This window comes from Lepisosteus oculatus, chromosome 15 (assembly GCF_040954835.1).
Source record: "Lepisosteus oculatus isolate fLepOcu1 chromosome 15, fLepOcu1.hap2, whole genome shotgun sequence".
Classification (NCBI taxonomy): Eukaryota; Metazoa; Chordata; class Actinopteri; order Semionotiformes; family Lepisosteidae; genus Lepisosteus; species Lepisosteus oculatus.
Genome location: NC_090710.1, coordinates 1,246,671 through 1,274,398, shown reverse-complemented (window position 1 = coordinate 1,274,398; position 27,728 = coordinate 1,246,671). Strand labels below are relative to the sequence as shown.

Here is a 27,728-nt window from a genome sequence, read left to right as displayed (position 1 = left end):
TGGTATTTCTGAGAAATGCCAGGCCAGTGTATCATAATACAGTAACCTATAATCACAAAAGGTCATAAAATTGTTATAAACAACACATATTATTTTCTAACAACAATAAAATGGAGATTAAACAAGAAATGCAATAGGTCACAGTTCATTAAGTTACAGATGACATGTATGAGTCTTTTTTTACAAGTCTGACGTTATGTGGATGTTTTAAGACTTTAAAGTTAAGGTTTTTATTAACTTCAGAGAAAAGATGTACCGAATATGTGGAAGGCCTTGTAAATAGGACGACGAGTACTGATGTCTTTGCTTTGGGTGTGTATCAGGTTTCATTTACTTGGGAGAATGGAAAACCGGAACTGGGTACTGGAGTTTTTCATGCTAAGTCACATCATTGTTTTTTTTAAAAAGATGAATAGATTTCAAATACATTTTTTGCGTATCTACTGTAAGCGTTGATATAATATATACATTTCTGGACACTAAAAAGATTTTAGAAATATCTGTGGGTGAAATGTATGAAAGCACGTTTCCGCCAGGGAGTAAAAAAAAACACGCTATGGTATCTCAGAATTGCGACTTAGTAACTCAGAATTGCGACTTTATATCTCACATTTGCGACCTTGAAATAACCCATATTTCATTGTCTGTCATTTTGTTATTGTAACGTATTCGGGTTCTAGGGCTTGTGCCCTCGCCGCTCCCACCCTAGTTCGTGCCTCACTGCATTGGCTCGAACCCAGGTCATTTTGGGCTTATCTTAAACGAGAGAAACTCATTTACTTTATACTTATTTTTAGTATCCAGCATTTTGAACAATTATGAACAAGGTGACAGGAGATAAGCTTATTTTGGTATATAATTAAATTTGTTTAAAGAGTCAATAAATGTGTTGATGGATTTTAGCCAGTTCTATCAAAATTATAAAATGTTTTAAATTATATATACAGTACTTTACAGTATATATCACGAAGGGACGAGGTGTAAAATGAGAGAAAATTAGTATTGTAGAGCTGTTGACTCAGGAGGGGATGCTCCAGTGTTAGAAAACACCTTTGGGGATTTCCTTCATTTTCATTCTGAGAAAAAAGCTGCAAAGGGGGATCTGAATCACGTGGCATTTTTAAGTCACATTCTGGAACTTCAGCTCTTCAGTGTTTAAAAATGCTCATCAACTTCAGGCGGGGAAGAGCACTTCGGCGTGAGTATTGCTGTTGTAATTAACATGAGAGAAGTAGTTCCTTCTACATTTCCGTTAGCTCATTAGCTCAGCAGTTCTGTGATGGCATTTCTTTTTAAGTAAAGAGAAATACATACTGGAGCAGGAACTGAGATGTGTTGATCGCAGTGTTACTTAAGCGAATGTTACATAACTGCTATTACAGATGCATGTCAAGCAGTAACAATGCCTTTGCTGAATAAGCACATTCTCTGGGAAAAAAATAGGTTTTTATATTTAATAAAATAACTGAGAAGGATTCGTTTAGAATATATTTATTAGGGCGTTTTGAACCGATCATCGAGCAAAACAAGGAAATTAATTTTGTCTAGAGACAGAGCTCTGATTTAAGATCCGCAAAGAACAGACAGGGACTGTGGGTGGGAGATATTGAATGAAGATGATTAAATGATCAAGATGTTTTGCTTTCGTATTGAACTTCTTTCTGGGTACACCGGGACCATTCCTGAATGTAGTGAGTAGTATAAGGGAAGCCAAAAATATACTTGTATCACTTGTATTTAAGATCAACTTTATCGGTGTCCTGTAATTCAAAAATAAATTGAATGGCGAGCTAATACAACATGTTTTAACTACTGTACGACGTAGGCTCGTAAAGGGTCCACTGACGGTTTCTGCTCAGTAGAAATTTATTTTCACTTCACTTAATCGCAGGTTTAAACGATCGAGGGGAAGCTGTTATCGATATGAACAGACTATCAGGAGGACATAATGAATTTGATTCGTTAGAATTTTTTATTGAAAATCATTTTTTCTGGACAGAGTACCACAATTTTTAAGTAGCTTGTTTTGATCTCGAGATGCGTTTGTCAGCATTGTCAGCCCTGATGCACAACAGACATGAAAACAAGATCGATTGAGGTTTAATCTTTAAACTGTGACTGTTGCTAATCTAGAAATCTTAACTGAGAAAATTATACAGCTCCGGTCCGGCTTCTGGGAAGACTCAGTATAGCACTTTTATAGTTATGTGTTAAATTACCAATTTCTAGATTACCAATCTAGATAACCAATTAGAGTCGTTTGGTTGTTATAAGTTGGTGGTTATTTGTTAAATTAAGCAATTTAGAAGACATTAAACAGAAATATAATCCTCAATTACCTATTTTAGCATATTAATTGATCAATAATGCGCAAGAGACTTTAGAAACGGGTAATAAGTGTGACCTGCTATACACAAGATTTAAACTGCAACATGGATTGTCCTATACTGTATATTTAGATGAAATTTATTTAATACATTTTAGAGCTTTATATGTAGTTCCTAATATAGTTTTAGCTATAACTATGGTACTACATTGACTGATTATGAATCGCAGCAATGCTGAATTTGCGTTGGGAACATTGGGGGAAAATGGTAATTCACTCCTACATTCTCTGCAATGAAATGGAAACCTTATGAGTTAGTTAGGCCAGCAGGGAGCGCCCACCCTGCAGTCTATGTGGGTCCTAATGTCCCAGTATAGTGACGGGGACCGTCCTTTGGATGAGACGTAAAACCGAGGTCCTGACTCACGGTGGTCATTAAAAATCCCAGGGCGTGTCTCGAAAAGAGTAGAGGTGTTAACCTGGCGTCCTGGCCAAGTTTCCCATTTGCCTTTACCAATCACAGCCTCCTAATAATCCCCATTTATAAATTGGCTTCATCACTCTGTTCTCCTCCCCACTGATAGCTGGTGTGTGGTGAGCGTACTGTGTGCACTATGGCTGCCGTCGCATCGTCCAGGTGGGGCTGCATATTGGTTGTGGTGGAGGGGAGTCCCTATTACCTGTAAACTCTTTGAGCGGTGTGTCCTGAAAAGCACATTATAAGTGTAAGCAATTTTTATTTGTTATTATTAGTAAATATTCTATAGATCAGAAGTTTGAGTAGGTAGCTGCGTCAGCATATAGATAATACTTATACTGTACATAAAGATGAAGCTAATAAAGTACAGTATATGAAAATCACCTCTGGTACATCTCTTACTGCAGGAGACTGTTACCTCTGAGTACAACATAAAATTAGTAAGTGGTGTATCCTTACGTATTGTGCAACAACTGACACTAGAATAAAAACATAGATAAAAACCAGGACTGACTCAAATATTATTCCTCATCCAACTGTTTTAACATTAAAGAGGATGCCAAGGATGGCTTGGCATACAGAGGATTGACTCAACTTTTGCTACTTAAACAGTATTGAAAATCCCATCTTTGTTAAAAGCAAACATTGTTGAGAATAACTATATATAGGAGAATTAGCACTGGAAAGCTAAAAATGGGACTCCCCAAACTTTTAAAATAAATAAATCTTAGTCATCTGAAAAAAATAACATTCAGTGACATTTAAATTGCAAAAATATTTGTTCATGACAATGTCCTGTTGGTTAAATACAGCAGGAAGCAATTTGAATGTAAAATCAGCAAAGCAATTTACTTTTCTTGCACAATAGCAATTTTAACAGATTTGAATGAAAATTAAGACTGTTGTGCAGTTATTTTTACCACAGTGCAGTCTCACAACAACCCACAGCTGCTGAAATGTGCATCACTGCATATTCTTTCCAGAAGATATCATCCTGCTTTGGAAAATTGTGAAAAATTGTGAAAAATTTAAATATTATGTTTGTGTTTTAGAGAAGGAAATAGTTACAGTGCATCAGTTCCAAACACTGATGGACCTTGGCCAGGTTGTTTGGAACAAAGAAGTTTCCATCTGCACTTTATGCTGGGATGTGGCCCAATAAGTTCTGACGTGGTGTTACTGTACTTTGGAGATTGGGTCCAAAGAGCGTCAATTATTCCAGCATCAGTGCAATAACGATGAATGCCAGCGTAGTCTTCAAAACAGTTTGCAAGTTTGGCACACCAATGGCACACCAATAATCTGTGTTTCTGTCTATAACATTGTTCTAACTGCTTCATGTGTCAGATCTATTGTAAGAGTTACTGCATGTCTAACTTTGTGAGTACTATATTGCTTTGTGGGAGATGTGGGCAACTCTCCTTTGTCTCCCATTGTAACCAGTGGGTAGGGACCAGTATGACTAACACTCACTACATTAACTTGCAAAGAGTATTCCTGCTTATTTTGAAATTTGTGTTCATTTATTAATAGGAATAGCTCTCCTAATTATTTTATACGATATTCTTTTCATTTTGGAAAACATACACATATTCACAACAATTCAATTTTTGCATACAAAGGCACTTTGCTGTGAACAATTAAAAATGTGTAACTTCGACTTAGTCTTTAAATGTTATTTGTTCCACCATGAATGACACAGCAGCAACAAATAGAAATGGTTCATGTTTCTCTTGCAGAAGAGAAATGCACTCTTTATTGACCTACAACATATTGGTATTAATGTTCCAGTATTTCCATTTAGTTTTTAATGCCATATAGATGAAGATCCACAACAAGGTTGTTGTTTCAGTTCACCAGAAACTATATACAAAGCTAGAGAATAAGTTCTCTAATGTAATTTTCCAGTTACTATGTAAAAATATGTACAGTATTGTGTAAAAAACTGCACTGTGTGATTTTTTCATGCCTCCTGAAAAAGTGGTCATGTGTTAAGCAATACCATTGTATATTGCTCTGTTTACTTTACCTAGTTAACTCAATATATGCATTTCTTTTTGCTCATTTTTGTTTCTACAGTACTGAACACCCCTACTATTCAATCCATCCTCACTATTCTTCTAAACAACCATGTGATACTGCTACTTGATAGGATAAAGGTCATAATTAAGCAAACTCTAACAGCATATTCTAACAGTATCCCAAAGACAAGAGTGACATTTTATATCACATACTGTATCTGAAAAGGAACAAGTAATACGCTTATTCCATGCTAAAAAGAGAAGAAAGAAAACACAACATTTCAGCGAAACGTTCTTTTCTTTCTTCTCTTTTCAGCATGGAATAAACCTATTACTTGTTCCTTTGCATCCTACGCAGCTACCCACCTGAAATACTGTATCTGAAATACTGCTATGCAGAATACAGACAGATCTACACAGTAGAAATACTGGACAAGGTATTGTGAATACAGGGCATTCTAAATGAAACTGGAATCCTATTTGCATGATAATGTAGTGACAATGTTGGAGTGTGAATTCTCCTGTTTGGGACTAACAGAAGCAAGGTGGCTTTGTAGATGCAGCACTGAGGCTTTGGCAATGAAAGATCCTGAGTGAACTATTCCCATGTCTCTCTCTTCCAGGCTTCACCAGGAACTTACTGTATGAGGGAGTGCTAGTTACTTTATACACTATATCTCTTGTTGACCTCTGTTTCTGAGTAAGGATTGAATAGAACTCTTGCCTATAAAGGTAAGGTTTTGAAAAGTTCTTGTAGTATTATTTTTTTAATATAATCATTATTAAAAAGCGTTGGGCTCTAGTACAGAGCGATGCGGTGTATGAGCAGTTGATAGAATTTTGCTTTAACTCACTTGCTTGAGGAAAGGATAGCCTGGCTACAAGAGCAAGGCCATCAGACCAGCCCAGTTACTGGGTTGAGTGAGATTTCTGATCCCCTCCCTTGCGAGGAGGAGTGAGACATCAGACCCCCTCCTTGCTAGAAGGAGTGTGCGGTCAGACCCCTTCCTCACAAGGTGCAGTGAGAAAGGTTGCTGCTGCATGGGTGATGAGGGTGAAGGGAGGGGTGCAAAGTGATGAGAATTGGAGATTGAGTTTGTTACATGCATTTATACTTCAGTCTTAGTTTTTTCCAGTTTACGGATGTCCTGTGTTACAAATGTTGCTATCGTCATTTTATTGGTTTTAGTTTCAGTAACTTGATAATTTTATCTACAGTGTTTGTAATGGTTAAATACAATGATCTCTTTCAGAATATGTAATAGGTGTTACATGATGATGAACATTTTTATAATTATTTATAAATGTGCAATATTAACCACAAGTGGATCGGTTACAAATCATAAGGAAAGTTAGAAATGCATCCTAGTCACTGTCATTCATTGTGTTTATAAGTAGCTGTTCAGAAATGTAAATGTTATTAAATCTATATTAGTCTTAGTATGAAAACCTCATATTGGGAGTGGAGAAATGGGTGACAATGGTGTGATGCTATTCACTATGAGCCCCATTAAACAAAACAGTAAGGAAAGTAAAGTGTTAAGATGTGAACAGTAGAACCAGCCTGGTGGCTGTGGCAGCCCCATATCAATGTTTATTGCACATCAGCTAACAAATGTCTGTGATGGGTACAAGACTTTTAATTTGAATATTGTCTTAAGAATATTCACTGATCGATCATGCAATTTGATTATAGTTTCAAGTTCAAGTTTATTGTCATTATACTCATAGACAGGTATATGGTATAACGAAATGCTATTTAGCTAGCTCTCAGACGATAAGTAGTACCAAAAAACAACAATACAATTGTATAATAAAAGAAAGAGACAACAGGCAGTGTGCAAAACAACAACAGTCAATGTGCAAAACTACATCAGATGTGCAAAAACATACATCAACAGAATAAAATAAAGGATAGAAAATTATGTGGAGTGAGCTTTTTGACATGTGAGGTAGAGGTAGATTTCAATGTGTTTGAGTTTTTGCTAAGAAAGAAGGTACTGTGAGGTTCAGATCGTAGGTGAGAGAGGCTGGGAGTTTGATAGTTTGATAGTGCGGGGGTAAAAACTGTAGTTTGGTAGTAAACTGGTAGTCCGGGCCTGAATGCTCCGGTACCGTTTTCCAGATGGAGGGTCATACAGTTTGTAGCTGGGGTGTGTGGGGTCTTTAATGATGCTTAGAGCTTTCCTCAAGCACCGTCTGTCATAAATGTCCTGTATGGATGGGAGGGCAACCCCGGTGATGGACTGGGCAGTTTTCACCACCCGCTGTAGGGCTTTGCGATCAGCAATGCTGCAGTTGTCATACCACACTGTGATGCAACCTGTCAGTGTGCTTTCTGTAGTGCATCTGTAAAAGTTAGTGAACCATCTTAGGAAGTACAGGCGCTGCTGCGCATTCTTGATCAGACAGGTGGCGTTGAGAGACCATGTGAGGTCCTCGGTGATATGGACGCCAAGGAATTTGAAGTTACTGACCCTTTCCACTTCAGTCCCGTTGATGTGGATAGGGTCATGTCCGTTTTGCAGATTCCTGAAATCAACGATCAGCTCCTTGGTTTTGCTGACGTTGAAGGTGAGGTTGTTGTCTTCACACCACATTGTAAGGAGATTGATTCCTTTTGCATATTGGGTTAGTAAAGTATATTTGTAATTAAATTTATGCTTAAGCTTAACATTAATGGAAAGCCTTTAAACACAGTGCCCATAGAACTGTTTTCTTTTCATATTACTTTCAGGATTGGTTTAAACCCACTTGAAAATGTAGGACTGGATTACACAAGCAATAAGTAATGACAAGTGCATACAAGACAGACAGCAGGAGATGTTTCTTTACAAAAAGAGTGGTAGATGTTAAGAGCAAATAATCCACTCACAGTGCTGAATTGGATTCCATGGAATATATCAAGAATGAACTGGATTTGATCAATTAGCCTCTAGGAACCAAATACTACATTGGGTTTCTTATATGTTAACTTGAATTACTGTGTTAAATAAATACATTCACCTGTACAGTATTATAATATACAGTACTAACAACTCATTTCTGAATTCCAGATTTTGCTGTCACACTTTTCCCAGGATGTTGTTTCTGCCCATCACTGAGACTATCACAGTGTGTCATTTCCAACCAAAGTCCTGTTGTCTGTGGTGAGTGGTGAGGTATGCCCTACACTGATCATTTTACAGATTATCAAAATGGCTAAGTGAGATGATAAATATATACTGTATAAAAATAAAATATAAATAAAAAATAATGGTTTTATTTTGTTTAGAAATAGTTTTCTTTCTATATTATCCCCATATTGAAACCACCAGCATCTAGTGAATCTGTCTTCCTGCTACAGCCCTCATACAGGCACAAGAGAGCCAAAAACTGTAGCACAAGCATCTGTCAGGTTATCAGTTTCTTAGTCAAACTGCAAACCCCCAGCACCTATAGGAGACTCAGAGAGCTTCCAATCCTTCACCTGCCTACAGAGACACAGGAGTTGCTCTGGTGTGGCACATTGGGAATACTCTGACCAAATCAAACCCAACCTTTAGTATAGGTTCTCTTTAGCATATTTTGCTCCACGAAGTGTGGCATCCCTGGCATGCCTGGATATTGACATAGGTTTTATCTGGGTGTAGAATGGAACATAGGCATCTCTGTATTATGGGTGTATGATACCCAAGATGCATGATAAACACTGGACATTTTTGCTCCATACTCATTTAACTGTTCCAAAATGTATTTTCACAATTCACAGAAAATGTTTTGATCAACGCAACAATCTAGGCCAGCAGCCATATCACCCTGCAACTCACAACTGGCAACCCACTGAATCTAAGCAGGTATACCAGGTACCTTAGCAAACTAAGGTTGCTGCTGGAAGAGGTATTAGAGGGGCCAGTAGGGGGGCACTCACCTTGCAGCTTGTGTGGGTCCTAATGCCCCAGTATAGTGACGGGGACACTACACTGTAAAAAAGTGCAGTCCTTCGGATGAGATGAAAAACCAAAGTCCTGACTCTGTTCTCTATGGTCATTAAAAATCCCAGGGCATTTTTCAAAAAGAGTAGAGGTGTTATCCTGCCATCCTGGCCTAATTTCCCATTGGCCTTTACCAATCATGGCCTCCTAGTAATCCCTGTCTTTGAATTAGCTTTATCACTCAGTTCTGTAAGGGTAAACTATCCCTTAATATCCAGTATGCACAAGTCATTTCCTGTGTACCTTACAGTGGTACTAGTCCTTTTTTAACATTAATGAGCTTATTTATCCTGTGAAAGTACAAGTTTATGAGATACTTTTTGTGTTACCAAACAGATTGTATCATTTGCGTAGTAAGTGATTACTAGGGATCATTTTAAAGAGTTTATTAGTTCACACCAAGTTTATATGATAATTTGCCATAGGGTATCTAAGAATTTTCTAAGTATTTATATTTCTCACAGAAGGCATTCCTGATATACTGTGATTATTATGGACAGCAGTATTACTTCCTTGTAACATGATTCCATCATTTTCTGAGTCAGGGTCCTTCAGATGAGATGAGATGTTGATTGTCCCAGTTAAAAAAATAGTTGTCACTAAAAATCCCAGATATTTGGGATCAGCAGCACAGTATTTGTTTGCTGCTTCCTACACACAGGACATTGGTTTCTGGTGATACTGTTTCTGTTTCTTCATCTGTCAGTGAATGTCTTATCAAACCATTCGGTTCCAAATGTCATTTTACAAAAAAACTGAGAATGTATAACATCAGGACAGGGAGCAATGGGATGGACCACAGCCACAACTTTTTTACAGTATCTGTGACTTCATCCTTTAAACTGTACTGTACTGTGTTAATACCATGGTGCTTATTGCATGGTACATACTTCTAAAGATTGCTGGAATTAGAAATGATGGTTTGTCATAGTGGATACCTGCTGAACTCACAGGAAATGACACTGAGATAAAAAGATGTACTGTAACATTTCATAAGGACAATAAAGGTTAGAACAATCAGTTTCAGGCTTTTCTGGAGTACTGTAGCAGTGTTATGACATATGTTATATGACATACTGTATGTTATTTCCCAAATCGCTTTATTAATAAACAGGAGCCTACCCAGCAAGCAACAAGCACAAGGCAGGGTCACCCTGGACAGGGTGCCAGTCCATCACAGGGCAAGTGCAAGCCAATACATGGGGACAACTTAGAGCCCACAGTAAAGGCAGGGGGGGGGGGGAATTTAGCCCGGACACCAGGATAACTCCCTTCTCTTATGGAGAAATGTCTGGGGATCTTTAATGACAACTGAGAATCAGGACCTCCGTTTAACGACTCATCCGAAAGACAGTGCCCACTACAGTATAGTGTCCCCACCACTGAACCAGGGCATTAGGACCCACATAGATCACAGGGCGGGCACCCTCTGCTGGTCCTACTAATACCTCATCCAGCAGCAACTATACCTTCCCAGGAGGTCTCTCATCCAGGTACTGACCAGGCTCAACCCTGCTTAGCTTAATTGGGTACCTAGTTGAGAGCTGCAGGGTGATATGGGTGCTAGCTCCTAACTTATATAAACGAACTAAATTCTGGCATCATAATAAAAACCTGCTACCTATGAAGATGGTAAAAATGAATGTGGGGTTGCAAATAGCATTATGTAGGAAACTGGACAGACACTAGAAAAGTCAAATTGAGAAAGACAAAGTGAATGAATGCCTTGCAGGAATCTACCTTAAAAATCTCAGAAGGGTAGCAATGATATCAAAGTAATAAGGTGCTTATGTTGACTGATCAGTGTTTGACTCAGCAAGATACTGTAGACATAAAAACTTTCACCAGGATGTTTGTGAGTATGGGGTTAGGCTTCGAATTGAAGTGGAAGCAATTATACAATGAACAAGTAAGACTTCGTTTAAAGAGCCATACTCAGTTTTGGTCATCACTTTTCAAAATACATTATAGCTACTGTAATCTTGACAAACTAACCAGAATTTTTCACGGTCTCAAACACACACAGATGGGTTAAAAGCATTGGTATTGAGCAAAGGACACTGCATGGGAAAGTGAATGAAATAAGTCCAAAATCTGTTACATTTTGACTTAAGTATAAATGTGAAAATAAATTGTAGTGGCCTAGAAAGCATCTTACCTTTTAAGTCAGTAAAATGTATGTAAAAAGGATGTTATCCTGTACTGTTATTCCACATGCTCTGAACTGTAAACCAAATACATTGTTCACATACATACATAAGTACAATATAATATTAGCTTATAAAAATGGAAAACAATATGTGAGTAACAATATGTATTTGTTTTTGAAAGCCAAGCCACTAAATATTGCCTATAGTATGAATTATTTTGAAGCACTTTTTTTCAGTTGAATCACTGAAATTCCAATGAATACAGTAGCTTCCTTAACACCTTCTAGCCTGGTCTTGTCAGATCTCAAAAGCTAATCAAGGCTTCATCTGTGCTAGGAATGGAAGGAAAACTTCTAAAGAAAATTAAGTTGCTGCTGGGGGCGGTGTTGCTAGACCTGTAGGTGGCAATATCCCCTATGGACAAGAATTTTCAAAACCAATGCCTATGTACAGACAATACGTAAAGAGGACATTATGTTGTAGGAGGCACTGTCCTTTGAATAAAACATAAAAGTTGAGGTTCTGACTGTTGAGGGGTTTAATAATCAATGCTTGATCATTAAAGGTGCCATGGCGCTGTTAGTGAGTGTAGGGTTGTTACACTGTGATATCCTGGATACTTACTTAAGCAAAATCAGAATGTAAATCCAAGATATTATTGTTATTAACAGAATGTAAACTTTGGAAAGAAATGCTGGGAATGCATTAGTAGCAATTAATTTTAATGTTAATTTTAATGTTAACAATAATTCTCCCATATAAAAGCAGGTTAAAGCTTAAAATGTAACATCTGACTAGGTAGAAATACCAATATGAATATATTTGTGCTTTATAAGTACAAATATCTAATTAAGTTTGATTAATGTCTAAATGTGTTGTATTTGGAATTATTTTGAAGTCCTGTATATTCAGTCTTAATTATGTACTGTGGGTATACATTGATATTTCTATTACATATTTAAGTGTGTGCCAATTATTTAAATGTTAAGTGTATAATGAGTTTATGCCTCCACTAGAATTGTTTTCAATTTCTGTATAATAGCATGTGCCTAGTGTATCTTGTCAACTATGACTGACACCAAAACCTTAAATCATTTAAGAATTACAGTACACTTCTCTGATGTGAGTATGTTTTTCTTTTACTTTTAGTTAATTCTATTCAGGAATTTCCCAAAAGCACCACTCCCACTTGAACCTCTTACTGTAATGTTAGCCCTCTGACTGTATGTAACCTCTTTTGATTTCAAGGTGATTATCCAGGTTTGCACAAAATTTTGAAGTTTTCCTGTGGGAGATGTCTTTTATCAAGGTAAGCATATAATAATAATAATAACTCTTTTGAAATCTAATTTGGTATTTTTTCAATGATCTCCTTTTCCTGCCTGAATTTATTTTAATTTTAACTTCTGTTCTTAAAATGCTTAGAGTAAACTTTGAAAGGCTTCATCTCCTTTAAAGGAAAACACACTATTCTTCTTCCCTCACACACAACTCTAATCCTAGAGGGATATTTGCATTCCACCCAAACTCAGCTGCCGCAGGTACAAAAAGACCTGCTGTACTACAACACCCTCATTTCTAAAACTACTGTGATCAAGATATACAGTACTACACTATAAAAAGGACTGTTAATCAGTGTTCTACAATTGTAGATGAATTGCTAATGGAAAGTATTTGGATTTTATATTTTTTATCTTATCAAGTAACTGTGGCTTGGAAAAGGCACAGTAATGTGCAGTAAAGCGAACTGAATCCATGGTAAAACATACAGGTACAATAAAGCAGTAATTCCCATTCAAAGCAAAATCAACTTGTGATGTTACCGTGGCAACCCATAATAAAGGAAGCCTTTTACTGCATGGAAACTTCATTGGTTTTTATGTAATGTTGACAGATTCATATTAAGGTAAAGAATCTGAGTATTTTTTCATAATTCTCAAAATATGGAAGTGCAGCCTTCTTTCATCCAGAAGGATGAAAAAGTATTTATTGATTGAAAAAGAAGACAATTTGGTTTAGCAAAACAGGAGGATATTTTCATAACAGTTGCACAGTTTCATTTTCATTTCATAATGTCACTAAGGGTTCAATAAGTACTATTGGGCAATCCAACATTAAAAAATAAGTTACATTTTAATTGTAAATTGTTAATTAAATTTAATTTTCAATACATGTAAATTAAATATTATGCATATTATGCAGATATTTTAGTTTTGATTTCTGTCAAAACTGTTTATTACCAAAGAAAATGATAATGCCCCTTGTAAGGTTTAGTAAATATGAAAAAGTGTTTTAATAAATGAACTGTATTCTTTTTCTGGCACAAACAAAACTAAGAATATTTTTTTTTCTGTTGTATTGAGAGCTGGTGCTCTAAGAACTAATTGTCAATTTTGTAATTCCACCAGTTTATTGGATATTAATAATGAAACTATTATTTCAAATTACTACTAAAAACATGCTGATAGCCTAAAACATTCACAGTTCTGTACATAATTACATTGCATGCATACAAACGGTGTCTGTTTCCCTGTTTTCCATACAAATCCCATTCCTCAGATTGGAAAGACCATTCATTAATCAGCACATTTAACTTTGAAGGATTTTAACTGTTTTTAAAGATCTTTATTTTATTCCTTTATTCCTTTAATAATTCCAGCTTAAAGGAAACAATTCAGACCAATATTCACTAGCCAAATCAATAGGAACACCCAGGAAAATGAATAGACTCTCGTTGGCAGGCAATGTGTGGTCGGTTTGAGAAGTGTGTACTGTCCCAGATCTCAATCTTGTTAGAGACTGGTGGAACTGATGGAGCATTCGTTCAGTATAACATATCAGTGTTCTCATCACATTCATAAAACAAGCTCTTTCAAAATGTTATGTATCATGCAAATGTTCTTTAACTATATGTTCTTTATGATTGGTTGTCTCCACAAATAAAAATAGAAAACGAATGCTTGTGTTTGTACATTAACATAGAAGAAGGATTACAACAAACAACAGAAAGCCATTTGACCCATATAGCCTGTTAGATAGTTAGTCCCTAACTCATTGGTGGACTTTGCTTTTTCATGAAAACAGTACAGGATGCCAGTTGTGTGGCTGGACACCCTGTTCTGTACTCCTGTAACCCTTTGCATTAAGAATTACTTCCTCTTCTTGGTTTTAAATGTGTCTATCCTGAAGAAGTCCACTGGGTTGAGAATCAACAGACAAAATTTTCTTTTTACCAGACTCAAGACACAAATTGTATACCACCATATTTTACCATGCAACACATGCATTTAACCTTTTTGAGCACATAGTAAAAAAGATACATTTTAAATTATTTGTAATAAATTCAAAATGAATTAGGAAATCATTCCTTCTTAAAGCATTAATAACTATTAAAATTATTTAATTGTATTTACATGTCTGTAGCAATGACTATTATATTCTTTCTCAGTTTACCACAGCTGTGAAGTATAGCATGTTCATCCTGGTTTTCATGCTAGGTAAGATTCTATTTCCATTTCCACTTAGAACTGGTTTAATGTGTATTTAACGAAAAACCCTAGGACATACAGTACAGTAATATTACAGAAGTGTCTGTCAATATCAACATCTTTGTTGCCAATAAATGTATGATTACACCAGTCACATCCATTCCATGCTGCAACTGGGACAGCATGGACATTAGTGCTGCTGTCTTGTAGCTCTTGGTTCCTGGGGTTGATTCCATCCTGTAACGCCTTCTTGTTTGCTACCTTTCTTATTTTTTCATTCGTGGATGCTACATGTTATCATGACCCATGAAGAGATGGATATTCTCCCAGTTGGTCCAATTTCTTCCCCTCCCAAATGTGGCTATGTTACCTTTACTTGTGTTTGTAATAGACTGGTGTCTTGTTCAATGTGTGGTCCCTCTTGCACCCTCTGTTTCCAGGATAGGCTCCGGATTGTCATGAACCTTACCAGGAAAAAGGAGATTCCTGATAGTGATTACAGGACACAAAAACCTGCTCAGAACTGAGAGTTTCCAAGTGGTTCAAGCTGTAAAATTCCTCTATTCCAGGGAATATTACAGTTACAGTATCTGTATAGTATATAGTGCGTAGATCACTAATTTTATTTTGATAAACGCTACAGTTATATACAGAACTATACCCTCATCCAGACGTTTTGCCTTTTTTGCCATTTAGCCGGGACTCAAAATGCATTAAAGTAGTTTTTCATTTATCTACAAATCTTACCTCACGTCCTACCTCACAACTTCAAAATGAAAACATATTCATTGAAAACAAATAATGAAATTGTTTGGTTAGATAAGTGACCACCCTCTTGTAATAACAATCCTAAATTATCTTGCCTTCAAAATCACACCCCAAGTTAATTGGCCACCACTTGTGTTATATTGTAATGATTCTTGTGATTTCAAGATAAATTCAGCAGTTCCTGTAGGTTCCCTCTGCTGGGTAGGACATTTTATAGTAAAGACTCATGCATGAGCACCAGAGAGCTGTTAAAATAACACTAGGACATAGTTTCTGAAAAGAACAGTCACAGAGATGGGTATAAAAAACACAGGCCTTGAGTATCTCCTGGAGCATAGTCAAGACAATTATTAAAGAGTAGAAGATGTGTGGCACCACCAAGAACAACCTAGATCAAGACTCTCTCCAAACTGGATAACTGAGCAAGAAGGAGAAAGGCTACTAAGAGATTAATGGCAACTTTGAAAAAAGCTACAGGATTTTATGCATATATATTTCTATGTGACATAAGTACCCCAAGCACTCCACAAACTTGGCCTGTATGGCAGGATAGCAAGAAACTATTACTGAAAACTGCAACGAAGCATTTAAGTGATACTGCAAACATGTGGCAACAGGTTTTGTACTCGTGCAATGCATTACATTTGGTGCAAACCCAACACAGCACATCAACAAAAAAAGCCATACCTACCATAAAACAGGGCGGTAGCAGCATCATGTTATGGGGTCTTATCTGTGGAATCTGCAGCACTCATCACGATAGAAGGGGAAATGAATGAAGCAAAGGAAAGTCCTTGAGGAAAACCTACTGCCCAGTGCAAGAAAGATTAAACTAGGACAGAACAGCCTAAGCTACTTTAGAGTGGCTAAGGAATGAAAAGGTAAATGTCCTTGAGTGGTCTAGTTAGAACCCTGAGCTAGATACTTTTGACAGTTTGGCAGAACATGAACTCCATCAACACTACCCAGGGGACTTATCAGAACTTGAATAGTTTTGGCCACACATTGCAAAATCTAGACGTGCAAGACTGGTAGAGGCACATTCCAGCAGACCCAACAGAGTTATACCAAACTGATGCCAAAAGTGCAGCTACCAAGTATTAACTCCGGGTGGAGAACCGATTCTGATATTTTAGTTTTGTACTTTCATTAATATTTGTTAAATAAAAAAAATAACTTAAAAGTGTGAAGTAAGATGTATACATATGAGATGAAAAAACATCATTTAAAACCCTCATTAATTTAAAGCATGAATCTCTGAGGCACTGACTCAACAAAATATGAAAAAAGTTCAAGGCGGTGTAGATTTTCTATAGGCACTGTATGCAGTCCCTCCCAGATGTATTCATATCCTAGTAAAAAAAAGGAAATAAAATAGCATGTACCTGTAAAAGGTGTAGACTGAATACTGTGTCTTGCTTAAGAAATTCCTAAACATGTTGCCGTGTTAACTTAATATCATTGCACAGAACAATGTAATATTTTTCAGAAAATAATTGAATTCCAAGAAAATATGACTTTGCTCTGAGTAGTACTAGATACTCCTCTGACATGCACATATTGTACCTCAAGGTTTTTTAATAATTTTACAAGCTGCCAGCTGCACAGTGCCTTGTAGGAAAGCTCGCTATGACTGGAGGGGGAACACTCCCTCTCTGGCTCCATTATATACCCCAGCTGACACAAGTGCATCCTAACTTTGCAAGTAGTGTACCACCACTGTGGGGATCGTAGTGACTGTCAGACAATGCATTGATCCGGATCTGAACCTGTGCTTCTGGCCTGCAGGCTTCAGCCTGTTTTTCAAATGGGGCCTTTACTGATTCAGCCACTTGGGAGCTAACACTTGGCAGGTCTTTCCAAAGGAAATATATTGCTCACTGTATATTAATACAGGGCGGAGCGGTGGCTCTGTGGTTAAGGATCTGCACCTGTGACCGGAAGGTTGCCGGTTCAAATCCCGCGGCCGGCAGAGGAATCCTACTCCGTTGGGCCCCTGAGCAAGGCCCTTAACCCTAACTGCTCCAGGGGCGCCGTACAATGGCTGACCCTGCACTCTGACCCCAAGCTTCTCTCCCTGTCTCTGTGTCTCCATAGAGAAAAGCTAGTGTATGTGAAAAGACGCATTCCTAATGCAAGAAATTGTGTAGGGCTAAAAAAGAAACATTAAACATTAACAACACAACATTAATAATATTACTAAAAATAAATATTTATTATCATTGTAGTTGCTAGATATGAAAATATGAAAGAAAGGACCACAAACTTGAGATGCTGATGGAAACTAAATGCCATAGAGCTGTAGTAATTAGATATGGTAAAAGAATGCCACAAAATAATGGCAAACATATCTGTTAATATTAGCTAATATCATACAGTATGCTTTAAATGATATAGAAATCATATTTAGTATAAGTTAATATCACAGCTATTTGGTTATTTATTTCTTAAATTAAATTCAGCAACTTCAGATAACCAAGTTGTTCTGTGCATTTCTAACGCATACCTGTTTGGGAGTTTTAACATCCACACATTTAAGAATTGGCCACAGAGGTTAGAGGTATCTTTTACAAACAATTGCATTACTATTCTCTCAAAAGTAACATGTGGGCATAAGTAATGCATTGTGCAAAGCTTAAGTTCAAACTTCTTACAGTTAATCTGTAGCATGGTTCCAAAAGTGATCAACTTGTCTTCTTATGTCAACAGGATGCACACCTTCAAACACATCATCCTTGAATGTGACAGTTGGAGGAATTGCTAAAATGCCATGTGGACTCCAAGATGAGCCATTAGAGGATCAAATTTTGTACCTACAAAAGGGTCAATTGGTACTGTTTGAACTGAAATATGGGACCCCAATAACAGAACATTTAAACCCTCAGTACTTGAACCGCACCTGGAAGGACCCAAACAGCTTGTCTGTCTTTTTTAAAGGTATCCAAATAAATGATGAAGGGGAATACAATTGCATTGTTCTTCACAAGACACGTTCAGGACATTCTAAAACACATTCATCAACCATCACTTTGAACACCTTCAGTAAGTTTTTTTTTTAATTTTGAGATAAAACTTTATTTCTTTTTAAATTTTGGAGAATTTATGTCACTTTCGGAATTTGTCAACAGTTGTTTAAATTCTGCTCACATCTGCTGTACCTGTGCATTCCTTGTCCCAACATGGAAGAGCTGTAGGCTACCTGCAAGCATGCAGTAACACAACCAATGCAGTTCTACACTGCAAATCCAGAGAGCAAAGCAGAAGTGTTTAGTAAGGTAGAAATTACCCACACAATCTATAAGGTCACAGACCACCAGCCATTTGAGCAAATCCTTGAGGACTCAACCATTCCTGAAGGTGCTTAGCCAATAGTTCATTGCTGTATGGGTATTATTGCATAGTTCTGTACAGAGGTACTGGTCTGGAACCAATCGATACCCGTAAAACCATTTTTCTGTTTTACAGGAATAAGAAGTAATCAATCACTTAGAAGTTCAGATTACTTTACTTCCAAGCTTCCAAAGCTTCCAAATAGCTTCCAAATCTTAACCCACAGTTCCTTCTGAAAGTATTGGGACCGCAAAGTCCAAAACTGTTATCTTTGCTTTATAGTCAAGCAATTTGTATCTGTGATCTTGAGATTAATATTGAAAGGTGCAATAAAATCAGTTTTGCTCCTGGATAATTCCACTGGGACACAAAGTCAGTATTTGGTTGCATATCCCTCTGTAACCTATTAAACCCATCATCAATTGTTTTCGTGTATACCCATTTTTTAATTTACAAATGTAATTCATTCCTCTAAAATTGTTCATAAGGTCAAAATTAGTCAGCTGAAAATTATTGTTACCTTAACAGAGCTCTGTGTTGTCATAGTAAGGACATTAGTACTTGTTTATGATGGCTAATTATTCTATTTACTGTAGTACAGTAGTTAACAAGATAAATCAAGTGTGTAAAAATGCTTTGTTGGACATCAGTATGCACAATGTACAGTAAGTGTAAATGACAGAATAAATCATAAGAAAAGAATAACATATTCTAGATTAAAACTCTTATTTCTAGAAAATCTAGAAAATTATGTGGTGGTGGTTATTGGTAGAAGTCATTCATTCGTGGGTGATGGTCTCAATGCTTATGAACCTTCCATTCATGTGAAGCATCAGTAGACTGCTTCGATGTTGATGTCTTGAAGCTGAAGCTGAGGTACATTGGTTTTCGGCAGCAGAAAAAACAAAGTGTTTGATTCTACAGCAACCTAATTCATTTGGCACTGACCACACCAACATTTTTATTGGGTCATTGGCTATGACAATTTGTATGTTTTGTCCAAAGTTGTCAAAAATTGAGTTTTAGTGTTTAGTTCACTCAGCACCTCATCATTGTCTTTCAACCCCTCCTAATCCAGCCCCAGATGAATTATTTTTCAATTCTTTGGTGTGTGAGGCTAACAGCTCCTGCTAATTTTGTTTGAGTCATTGAAACCTGTTTCAGTTGCTAATTTCACAGTTCTTCTTCTGAATGTCCACCACTTCATCTTGAAATCCCCAGCAAACATGGTTGCACTTTAGCAATTAGCTCTTCCAAACACCATTCATGTTGCTTGTGTAATTTTGCTTCTCACTCCTGCAATGCTGTCTGCAGCCATCGTTATATTGTAGTCCTTCTACCACAGCTTAAGATCATAAGAAGAGTTACAAAAGAGAGGAGGCCATCAGCCCATCTGGCCCATTTGGTAGCTAGATGATTCAAGGATCTAATCCAGTTGTTTCTTGAAAGAAACCAGGATATTGGATTTGATAACATGATTGAGAAGCTAGACACTTCAACAAGCCTTTGGGTAAAAAAGTGCCTCCTGTTCTTGATTTAAATGTATTTCCACTGAATTGTCAGTGCCTTAAAGAAGTTTGAATACTTGAATCAGATCCACTCATAGTTTCAGACTAAAACGGTTTAGTAAGTGTAAATATATGCTATAGAGGTAATGAGAAAATATTAGAAACGATATCACGAATTCAATAGGAAAACCTAAACCTTAGACATCAAATACTATATACAATACCAACAATTTGTTAACTTATCTCAGAAGATTATGTTTATATGTATGATATATGCTTAGAGGTACTGTAGCAAGGGAGAGGCATAAAAAACAAAAATGTAAATTTGGGACAGATAAAGACAGACAGACCCATTTTATCCAATCACAATCATTACTGACTTTTGCTCTGTTTATAACTCAAGCTCACACCTCTTCTTGCATTTTTTTGCTTTCATCCCGTCTCCACCCTCTTGGTGTATTCCCCTCTAAATTCAGGTCAAACCTCCTCATTCAATGGCCAGGGGTTAACCCAGGGGTTAATATACTGTAATATTCAATGAACTACAGAAGGGCATTGCTGCCATCAAGAAAAATGATCTTGTGATTATGTAAGCATTATCTTGTCATTACAAGATAGAAATGAATCTTGTTATTACAAGAAATAAATTGTCATTCTTAGAAGATAGACCATTATCAATAATTATGAGATACCAATGATCGTTTGAGTGTATAAATAAACTATTTCATTGTGCAATGACAGTGCCTAGAAGCTATTGATTGCTCAGCTGGAAATTTAGGTTAAGTGTTGGGAGACATTGTTCAACGCTGCAGAACGTGCATGGAATTATTTTCGACATGATGAAATGTTACAATTTGTAGCTAATGTGAACACAATCATTATAAGCATAACGACACTCAAATGTACACTTAAGAAAGGAAGACTGCATTATGCAGTCAATTCCACTGCTTAAAACTGAAAGTAAACTAATGATAATGTAGGTATTCTATGGTAATTGTGTTATCAGCTGATTAGTTCCAATACTCATTTGTTCCATTTTTAATGCTTATCAGTATTTAAACATTTAAAATTTGCCATGGTAATAATTAGAACAAGATCCAGTGTTATGTGGTTCTGCTGATCAAAAAGGAGAATTGTGCCCTTTGACAGAATGGCTTCATCCTGTATTATAGATCTCCATAGTAGACGTGTATTCCCCCAGAAGTCCCTTATTCCAGACTGCACACTCAGAGTGACAGGGCATTGTTTTTCTTCTACTAAACTGAAATTGTCCCAAGCTTACTGGAGACTACAATTTTAAAAAGAAACAAATATTGTTTTTTAGTAAGATTCAGTTTAAATAAGTTTTCTATTCCTTTCTAGTTCAGCTTTAACTTGGTAATATAAAAAATCACTGTTAACCTTTGGGGTTTCTCTGCTTTATCATTGAGTCACTAGGCTTCCAGCATTTTCAGAGAAATGAAGAGGTAAAAATAACCATATTTTAATGTTATATCTGAAATTCAAGAAACCTGGTCCTAGAATACTGAAAATTATACACTTTTAATTTCTGTTTACAGCATCATTGTTTTTCATTATGCATTTTTCCACAGAAGACTTCAGTGTCCCAGTAATCATCAAAATGACATCTGATAGTTATCTGAACTGTGGAGTTCCCATCAATCTCACCTGCATCTCCAGCCAGGGCTACCCAGAGGACACGTTGTCTTGGGACATCAAAGCGAAAAATGCCACCTGGCAAGATTGTGAGATAATTAAAACTGAAGCAGTAAGGGATCCTCACACCCAGCTGTTCAACCTCACCAGTGTCATGCAGATCAGTCTCACGAAAACCCTGACCATCTGTTGCTCAGTCAGAAACAGCTCAATTGTAATGGAAGTGAAATGCAATGATACAGGTGAGAGCTTATTATTGTTTTTTTCAGTTTTGTCAAGCACAACCACAGCTGCATGCAGGTTACTTGTGAATATGCCCTGAGAAGCAGTGGAGTGTCGTACTGTAACTGAACCACAGGGAATACATTCCCCTGTAAAATGAGGGCGGTGACATGTCTGCTGCCCATCACAGTTCAAGTCCATGGGGATGTGATTTTCATATTTCTGTTGATATGAATACATTTCATTTTTACATACAGGATACCGTTCTCACAGAATAGTTTCACTTTACCATCACCTTATAGACTACAATCTCTAGCTCCTTAAGGACTACTGTACCTCAAGAAGAAGTTAAAAGTCTAATTTAACAAATTAGCAATTCACATAAGTACCTATTTAATGCTGTGAGAGCTCTGAAGAAAGGAAAACTATCACAGTATCCCCATATCACAGATAACAGGTGTATAGCCCAGGATTGAAAATGTTGATAAAATATGTACTACAATGCCAGTACATAGCTTTGCAAAATTTACAAAATCTGTCTAAGAGGTAAGATTCTAAGAAATACAGAAGGTTAGGAAAGCTTTCAAAATTCAAGCAACAAGTAGAAGTCTATAATGGAAATTCCTGGGGTTTTCTCAGATAAGAGTTTCCATGAGTATTAATTAAAGTGTATGCTAGTCACTCATCCAGTGTGTGCCAAAAGAAAAAGTGAACTGGCATGTATGCAATTTCATGTTCTGTAATGTCTATTGGAGGGAAAAAAGTAAGTTTCATTTCTGGTATCTACCCTGTACAGAAGAAAAAGATATACTGTATGTGCATAGATATTGGTACACTTTGAGGGGCAGAGGCTCCATTAAGGTGGAATCAGCACTGGGACAAGGCTACAGCCTGCACAATGCACCATTCCCAGTGACAGTACAATGAGGTACGATGAGGAGCAAAGTTCAGCTGGGTTGTTTTGAACACAAAGGTAATCTTTTCTTGTGCTGAGACTGCAGGCAAAGAGCCTGAAGGAAGAGAAGGAGGTTGAAAAAAAGGCTGAGCGAAGCCTGTTTTCGCTGTCAGGAGGAATAAAAAAACTGTTGTCACATTAATGGCATTGAAACCAAAGTGGGAAATAATGTTTCAGTAGTGGCTTTTTATAGGTCAGCAGAAGACTTCTGATAGCCTAGATGGAGCTCTAACCAGGGAGCTGGTTTGGTTTGTGAAGCCCAGTTGTGGTAGCCAACACCCCAAGGCAGCAAAATATAAGTCAAAAATTTTGTAATGCTTTAAAAATCTAATAATGGTGATAAATATAATGAAATGTCCTTTACATAAGTAGTTTTCATATTACTCAGTATATTACTGAGAATATTAATATTTTCTCTTTCACTCTTTTAAGTGCGCATAGACCCTATAGTTCCTCCTCCTAGTTCAAGACATGCCACAGGAACTGGGATTGCAGTGTGTTTTTTTGTGCTGCTTCTAATTGGAATCATCATCAGAAAAGTGGTCCAGCAGGTATGTTTCTAGTTGGTTGTTTTCCAAGTGCTAAATTATTTTCTGATGTCTTCTAAATACTGTATAGGCAATAACAATAAAGTTGTGTGTGAGGAATAACTTTATGAATGTCCATAGGGCAAATTAATTGATTGGTTCCAGAGAAAACTGCCACAGTGCATGAAGATGTACCGTTGTATGCAAACCATACAACTGTACATCATTAGTTGAAAACTGATGAAACCAAGAAAAATCAAGTTTTATTTTTTTCAATCTGTGAAATTCAGCAAATAAATAGTAACTGTGCATTAATATTTGCAGAAACATGTCAAGTTTAAGTTTGTTCGCTGCAGAGGTTGTGTTAACTTCTTTTCACTTAGAAAATCACAAAACATGTAATTTGGCCAGGGGTGCCCAAACTTTTGCATAAAACTGTAGATCAGTTATGTGGTCACTGATGTCCAGTGACATCTTACCACTGTCATGTGGTAGCAGTGCAATGACAAAAAAACAGCCTTCATTTGCTAATGATTTAAAATTCACTTTTAAACTGAACATTGACCCAAAGCACGTGGCTGACGCTACACTGGAATGAATCAAGAAGAAAGTGAGTCCCAGTCAAAATCCTTACTTGAATATGATAGAAAAAATGCAGACGTGATAACTGCAGTCCATCATTTATCCCCAATGAACTTTTGTCAAAATTGCAATCATGTTGCTTGTAAGAATAGACAAAATTGTACTAAAATGGCAAAATTGGTCAACAATTTTGACAGTAATTGCTTTCAAAGTGCTTCCACCACATACTGACCAAGATAACTTAACAACCATTCTCCACTTCACTCTGCCTTTTCTCCCCATGTGCATTTTAATGTACAGTATATACTTTCATATCAATATGTTAATATATATAATTTATATTGATGTATAAATTTGGTGCATGAAATTTTAAAATGTGAAAAGCATTAAAACACTTAAAATGTTTTTTTTTTCTTATAGGAGTAAAATGAAATAAGGAATGAACAATGATTTTTCTAATCAATAGTCCATGCTGCTAAGACGTTTACAATATTTAATACATTTTTCATGGTGCCAAAAAATAGTTTGACAAGTAGTTTCTCAAGTTGAAGAGCTAAAATCTTTCTACCCAGAATCAGTGATTGAAATGAAATGGGAATGTTCCACTCTTACGAAAAACAGTCACATTTGTAAATATGCAGTCCTCTTACTAAAAGCCAAAGGATACATAGAGTGAAATATCAGGATATTTTTAAATAGAATGTCTGCTGGAAGATGTTCCTTCTCTGGAATAACACTCCTTCTGACAACTTCAAACTGAAAGGCTGCCCATGCTCTGGATCTACAGAGATGATGAATGTGCCTCCTATAAAGGACAATCTTTATCAAAGACAAGTCATGGAGCCTTGCATAACTAGGAGGCTTTTCTGATTGGACACTGCTTACTACTACCTTCTGGCCTCCATTTTCTGAACATTTCCTTACATTTATACAGCACTTTTCTGGAAACTCCATTCAAAGCACTTTGCTGGTAATGGGGACTCCCCTCCATCACTACTACCAATGTCCAGCACCCACCTGGATGATGTGATGGCAGGCTTAGTGCACCAGGACGCTCAACACACATCAGCTATCAGTAGGGAGCAGAACGGAGTGATGAAGCCAATTCATAGATGGAGATTATAAGAAGCCATGAGTGGTAAAGGCCAATGGGAAATTTGGCCGGGACACCAGGGTAACAGCTCAATTTTTTTCTAGAATCACCCTGGGATTTTTAATGACTACAGTCACGACTCATCCGAAGGACGGTGCCATTTTGGGTGAGCGCCCCCTGCTGGCCCCACTAACACCTCTTCCAGCAGCAACCTTAGTTTTTCCCAGGAGATCCATCCAGGTACTGACCAGGCTCACACCTGCTTAATTTAGTGGGTTGCCAGTTGTAAGTTGGAGTGTGATATGGTTCAGAATAACTTGAAAAAATGATTTTTTCCAGGGGGTCTCCATGGCCAGTGTGAATGTCTTCCACCAACACCTCCAGGACTGGAGCCTTTAGTACCCACGTTATTTAGGAGAAGAAATAGAAGCGGGCCATAATGTTTTGTTATGGCTAAACACTGTTGGGACATTTTTTTTTACTTCTAGATGAAGTAGGATATAGAATGTAACTTTCACATAAGTTTAGTTTACTGAAAAACAAGCTTGTTGTACTGATGTTTTGCAACCATAGCCTAATAATGTGCCAAAAAGATTGATTTCAAATATAGCACACAAATAGAATGGCGTGCTATATTTAAGGGCAGATTAATTCTCTTAATTTTTTATTGTCCATGTGTACAAACAATAATGCATTTTATATTATAGCAATTATCCTTGATGTACAATGTGTCAAAATATCTATTCATATAAACATTTACCTTTCTCTTTGGCAGTACCTCTTTTAAAACTACTGCAATTCAGATTTGGGGGAATAAATTTATGACATCAAAACACTCCACTGCAACTATAAACAGCAGGGTTGATGTACTATACTACATTCCATGTTGTGTATATATTAACTTCTGTATATCATACAGCCATTAAAGAAACTTAAAACTGATTCAAGAGAAATGTCTTGCGTGCAAAGTCCTCCTATTGGGATTTTTAGCTGAGACTAAAATCAATCAAAATTATTTTTTCCTCTCAGTAATACAGAATGAGGCTGGTAGAATTTATGTCCCATCTCTACCAAGATTTCACAATCACCCCCCCCCCCCACACACCCCCTCTGACAAGGTTAAAGCATTTTCAAAGACTTTCAAAGATGGTTATCTCCTTTCTCAATTTACCATTTTCTATGGCATTGCAAAGACTCCTTATCAAATGATCCTTTATATAAAGACTAAGATAAAAATGGGTGCTTCCTTTATGGAATGATTAGTATTACCAGATTTTACATTTAACTGGACCATCCATTTTTAACTATATCTGCTGTTCAGGATCACAATCTCCATTGCAGCATTTGTTTTCAGAAAAACTTAGATTGGACATTCATTTTCTGCAACAAATCCCACCACCCTCTCCCTATGTGCTGATGTGAGCTTTGCATGTGTTCATACATTCCCTTTGTGGGGAATTCTGCATCAGCAGATCTTGAGTCATGGTCATGCTACTAGCCAAATGTGTGTTACTATCTAATCTTACTCACTGGTAAAAAATAATCTCTGCCTTTGTAATTTTGAAAACTTTGAAAAGAACGAACAAAAACATTCATATTTGTGCACAGATTTCTATGCTGTTGTTTATCATACTAATGACTCAGTAGCAACATCCACAGCTAGACTAGACTATATCCAATAACAGATTATGCAAAGGTCACATGGGACAAAACCACAGAGATTGGGAATGATTAATTGGAAATATTTTCATATTGGGTAGCTACTTTATCTTTAACGCCTTACCCAAGTACAAACTATATGCATCTTTTTAGCTTCTTTTTAGATTCCTTCAGTTCGTACTTTATCAGACTCCTCCTAGGGAATAAGGACCCAAATTCCTTTCCTAGATTCACATCGGGGCTTTCCTTCTTATGTAAAAAAAACTCATGTGTGAAAGTTAACACATGCAGCTTGGGCAGAAAAATATTAAAAGTTAGCTCATTAAATTCACATTAGACCCAAGCATTTATTGTAAGAAAAAAGATAAGATACATTTAACTGAAATGAAACTATGATGGCTCTTGGGTTCTGGGATTGAGTTCAGACTGGAATACTATTCCAGTGTAAATGCAGTGGTACTTTCCTCCTCCTCCTTCTAAAGACATGCTGGCTGGGTTTATTTCCATCTCTTCTAGGGAAACTGCAGTGGCAATTACTTAGATCGGTTATTAAATCTTGGTAACAAAATACATTAATTAATGTTATAAAAAAACTTACAAATTTTGAAGTAAGCACAAAATTGTGAACTTTGGAAATAGTACTTTATGGCCACCATGTTGAAAACTGCTGGTCTCACCACAGGCAGCCCACTAGCACTATTCAACAGTATAAGTAAATGAGAAACTGCTGAATAAGCAGTCAAGAAAAGAAATAAATAAATGAAAACGTATTTAATGTAATGATTCATTTCAAGGTTCTGAAACCTGAAATCTGAGACACACAAGGTGCAACTGATGGGGTGCTACACCATGCTTCATACTCATCTCATGACAGCTGTCGAAATCCTTATACTCTCCAGCAGTCACTAGGGATGTTCAGGTAAACAGCATTAAAGAACAATAAGGTAATCGTCTTTTGAATAACATGAGATGGTACTTCCTGCTATAATAA

The 27,728-nt window shown here is 36.8% G+C and overlaps 1 protein-coding gene across 7 annotated transcripts; it reads left to right on the top strand.

Annotated features, from left to right (window-relative positions):
* Positions 1-1,130: 1,130 nt before the first annotated feature.
* On the top strand, positions 1,131-26,014 carry LOC107079422 (T-lymphocyte activation antigen CD86-like). Of its 7 annotated transcripts, none has more exons than XM_069178964.1 (8): positions 1,131-1,198; positions 7,882-7,974; positions 12,198-12,258; positions 14,398-14,446; positions 17,915-18,247; positions 21,636-21,941; positions 23,309-23,427; positions 24,406-26,014. In XM_069178964.1, exons 3-8 carry the CDS (start codon positions 12,244-12,246, stop codon positions 24,409-24,411), a joined length of 828 nt encoding a protein of 275 aa, XP_069035065.1. In that variant the 5' UTR covers positions 1,131-1,198; positions 7,882-7,974; positions 12,198-12,243; the 3' UTR covers positions 24,412-26,014. The 7 variants fall into 7 exon arrangements, with proteins under 7 accessions (XP_069035065.1, XP_069035066.1, XP_069035062.1 ...); XM_069178965.1 differs by having other exon boundaries at positions 7,882-7,986; positions 17,915-18,142; XM_069178961.1 differs by having other exon boundaries at positions 7,882-7,986.
* The last annotated feature ends 1,714 nt before the right edge of the window (positions 26,015-27,728 follow it).